At 37.4% G+C, this 3542-nt stretch overlaps 1 protein-coding gene across 1 annotated transcript; it reads right to left on the bottom strand.

The window, feature by feature from the left end:
- Positions 1 to 2188: 2188 nt before the first annotated feature.
- On the bottom strand, positions 2189 to 3124 carry LOC138150276 (olfactory receptor 2G3-like). Its single transcript, XM_069073692.1, has one exon. The coding sequence runs from the start codon at positions 3122 to 3124 to the stop codon at positions 2189 to 2191; it is 936 nt and encodes a 311-aa protein (XP_068929793.1).
- Positions 3125 to 3542: the final 418 nt, after the last annotated feature.

The following is a 3542-nucleotide window of genomic DNA, read 5'->3' on the forward strand; positions in this document are numbered from 1 at the left end:
TTATTCTGAGACATACTTAGTAGTTGTGTGATTCTGGTGAAGTCACTTCACCCTGTCTTTCTTCATCTGAAAAATGAGGAAAATAAGATTACTTACCTTCCAAGGTTGTTCTGAGGATAAAATTCAGGTGATATTTGTGCTATTCTATCTATCAGCAAAGCTAGTGTGGCCTGTTATTAAGAGCTGAATTTTGCCTAAGTAATTATAGAGGTTGTGCATACAGACTAAAACACATACAAATACAGACACACATATGTATGTGTGTATATGTGGGTATGTATATATGTGTTTGTATGCATATGTGTATAGCTAGAATAATAAAATGAGACTCCTGGGTCAAAATACAACTTTTTACACTCAGAAGTACCCTGAAGGCAAGGATTATGTATCATGGTATTTTTGTGTATTTCTTATAGAGCTCAGCATGTGGTAATTATAGTTACTTGCATTCATAATATGACTTTAAAATTTACCAAGCTTTTTCCTCAAAACAAAGTGAGGTAGATGATGCAAATATTATCCTCACTCCAAAAAAATGTAGTAATTGCAACATCCTTAATTTCATCCATTCATAATATGTAGTAGGAGAAACAGGAGTACAAACCATTTCATTTTACTACAAATTTAAGATAACTGGTACTCAGCAAAGCAGCCTCACATGGTAGGTTTTCAGCGAGCACTTTCAGAAAAAAAAGAATAGACCTTAAACATATGTCAACTGAATAGGCTTCCACACAATAGAGCCATACTGTATAAATCATAGAAATATATTCAAGAGTAGGGTTAGTCCTTACTTGAATTGTAAACTCCACAACGTTAAGGATTGTGCCTTTTCTAAACTTTGTATTTCTCAAGTACTAGCACAATGCTTGAGAATTTTTTTTAATTCAAAATGCATCGGGAGAATTTAGAAGGACTATCTATAGATAACTAGCTCATGTAAATTCACAAGAAGTGAATTCAGCCAAGTTTCTTTTTTTTTTATTTTACCTAACAAGAAAAACTTGTATTTAATGAATTTTTCACCTTCCGCTATCTAGTGGAGTATCATGAAGCAAGTTATGTATGAAAACATAACCAATGAAAATAATAATAACACCTAACACTTTAACAGTGTTATGTGCCAGGCACTGAGCCAAGTACTTTACAATTATTATCTCATTTGATCCTCAAAACAAACCTGAGAGAAAGATGTTATTATTATTCCAATTTTGCTGATGAGGAAACTGAGGCAAACAAGGGTTTAATGACTTGTTCAGTGTCACACAGCTTGGAAGTGTCTTAGGTTGGATTTAAACTCAAGTCTTCAGACTCCAGGTATATCACTGTGTGACCAAGTTACCCCCTTAGTTCTCCATCTCTCCTGAGGAATAACTAAAAAGAAGTGTCTAAAGATTACAAATGAAAAGACTGATTTTGACAAATAATGTTGTGGAGCTCCAAAAAAGAGAAACTATTTGGTGAAAAGTAAAGAAGTCAGTTAGGATCATAGATCTAGAGATAAGAGGGACCTCAGAGTCCATCTGATCCAACCCCATCATTTTACATATAAGAAAGACAGGACCCAGAATGGTTTGTTTTGTTTTGTTTTTGCTTTTTGGAGGGCAATTGGGGTTGTGACTTGCCCAAGGTCACATGGCTAGTTTTGTGTGTGTGTGTGTGTGTGTGTGAGTGTTAAGTGTCTGAGATTGGATTTGAACTCAGGTCCTCCTGATTCCAGGGCCAGTGCATTATTCACTGTGCCACCTAGCCACCCCTTGGACCCAGAATGTTAAGAGAGTCAGGAAAGATTACCCTTGGACAAATAAGTGGCAGAGACAGAATCCAAACCCACTTCTGATTCTTAAGCCACTTCTCTCTCATATGTATCAGAATGAACAATAAATTAAGTAGGCTGAACCATTGCTTAGTCTATTATCCAACTATTCCTATTGAATGAAATTGACTAAGTTGACCTGGAATTTCAACACTATAGATATAAAACCTGTGTGTTATGCTTCATTTGAAGAGTTGACTAATGCATCTAAGCGAAGCTCCTTGATTATGGACCTATAAAATAGAATATATTTTTTGCATCTTAAAAAGCTTAAATATGATCTGGTAAAGGGAGAAAGGTAAGGCAACCTTTTAAAATCTACTTCAGTTCTAAAGATTCCATAATTCTTTCTTGGTTGGTTATATGTCTCTTTTACTTTGGATCTTTCCCTAGCAGTCTTTTCAGTGCACCCTTCATATCTTTGTTCCTCAAAGTATAAATGAGGGGGTTGAGGGTAGGAGTCACCACAGTGTATAGGAGAGTGATGAACTTGCCTTTCCTGTGGGCATAGGAACTATTGGGTTGAATATAAACAGCTGTGATGGTCCCATAGAAAAGGAATACCACCAAAAGATGAGATCCACAGGTTCTCAGAGCTTTTTGCCAAGCCTGAGCTGATCTGATTTTCATCACTTCCTGGGCAATGAGCACATAGGAAATTAAAATAAGCCCCAGAGGCAGGAGGAGCAAGACCAATGAAGCCACAAAAAGCTGTATTTCATTGGCATGAATATCTACACATGCCAACTTGATCATGGCAGGCACCTCACAAAAAAAGTGGTAGAGTCTTCTGTGCCCACAGAGAGGCAGGTGAAGAGTGATGGTACCCTGAATTAGTGTGTTGCCCAACCCACTCACCCATGCAATCCCTGCAAGGGACTGACATAGCCTTGGATGCATGACAGTAGCATAGTGGAGAGGTCTGCAAATAGCAGCATAGCGATCAAATGCCATAACAGCTAGGAGAACACATTCAGTGGAGCCCAGTGCCAGAGAAACATAGAGCTGGATGGCACAACCTATGGGAGTAATGGTCTTAGCTGGCCCCTTCAGGTTCCACAGCAGCTGCGGAGCAATGCTTGTGGTAAAGCAGACGTCAATGAAGGAGAGATTGGTGAGGAAGTAATACATTGGGGTGTGAAGTCTTGGATCCAGGTGAGAGACAAGGATGATAGCTGTGTTGCCCAGCAGGGTCAGGAGGTAGGAGATCAAGACAACCACAAAGAGAATTTTCTCCAGTTTGGGCTGGTCTGAAAAACCCTCCAGGATGAAGTCACCTCCTATGCTGTCATTCATCATCCCCATCATTGTGTTCAGGGTCAAGAGAAAACATAGGGATCTGGAGATAGGGAAATTTAGCAGACACTAATTTGTAAAAGCAGCCTAGAGAGAAAATTATTAGAAATATACTCATAAGATAAATTGGTGTGAGGAGAAAAGTAAGAAAAATAGTGATCCGACAATAGAAACAAAACCTAAGTGTGGTATTTTTCACAAGAATGTCCATTATATATTATTTTCCTTTTTTGGTATTTCTAGATTATAAATACTTCTCAGACAATTCACATGAAAAGACAGTAAGAAGAGCCCATTCTATCTTTGGATTATTCTTTTGTAATTAAGGAAGATAACATTTTGTAAAAATAACAGATTATGGAATTTATTTTTTAACCACTACATATATTTCTCAATGTCATATTAATGCAACTTAATCAAAAGTACAATA

This window comes from Petaurus breviceps, unplaced genomic scaffold, assembly GCF_028583685.1.
Source record: "Petaurus breviceps papuanus isolate PSGF00001 unplaced genomic scaffold, PetGlider_PUasm1.0 90865, whole genome shotgun sequence".
NCBI lineage: Eukaryota > Metazoa > Chordata > Mammalia > Diprotodontia > Petauridae > Petaurus > Petaurus breviceps.

Excerpts from the sequence above, each read along its gene's own strand:
- LOC138150276 (XM_069073692.1), bottom strand. The coding sequence starts at position 3,124 with ATGATGGGGATGATGAATGACAGCATAGGAGGTGACTTCATCCTGGAG.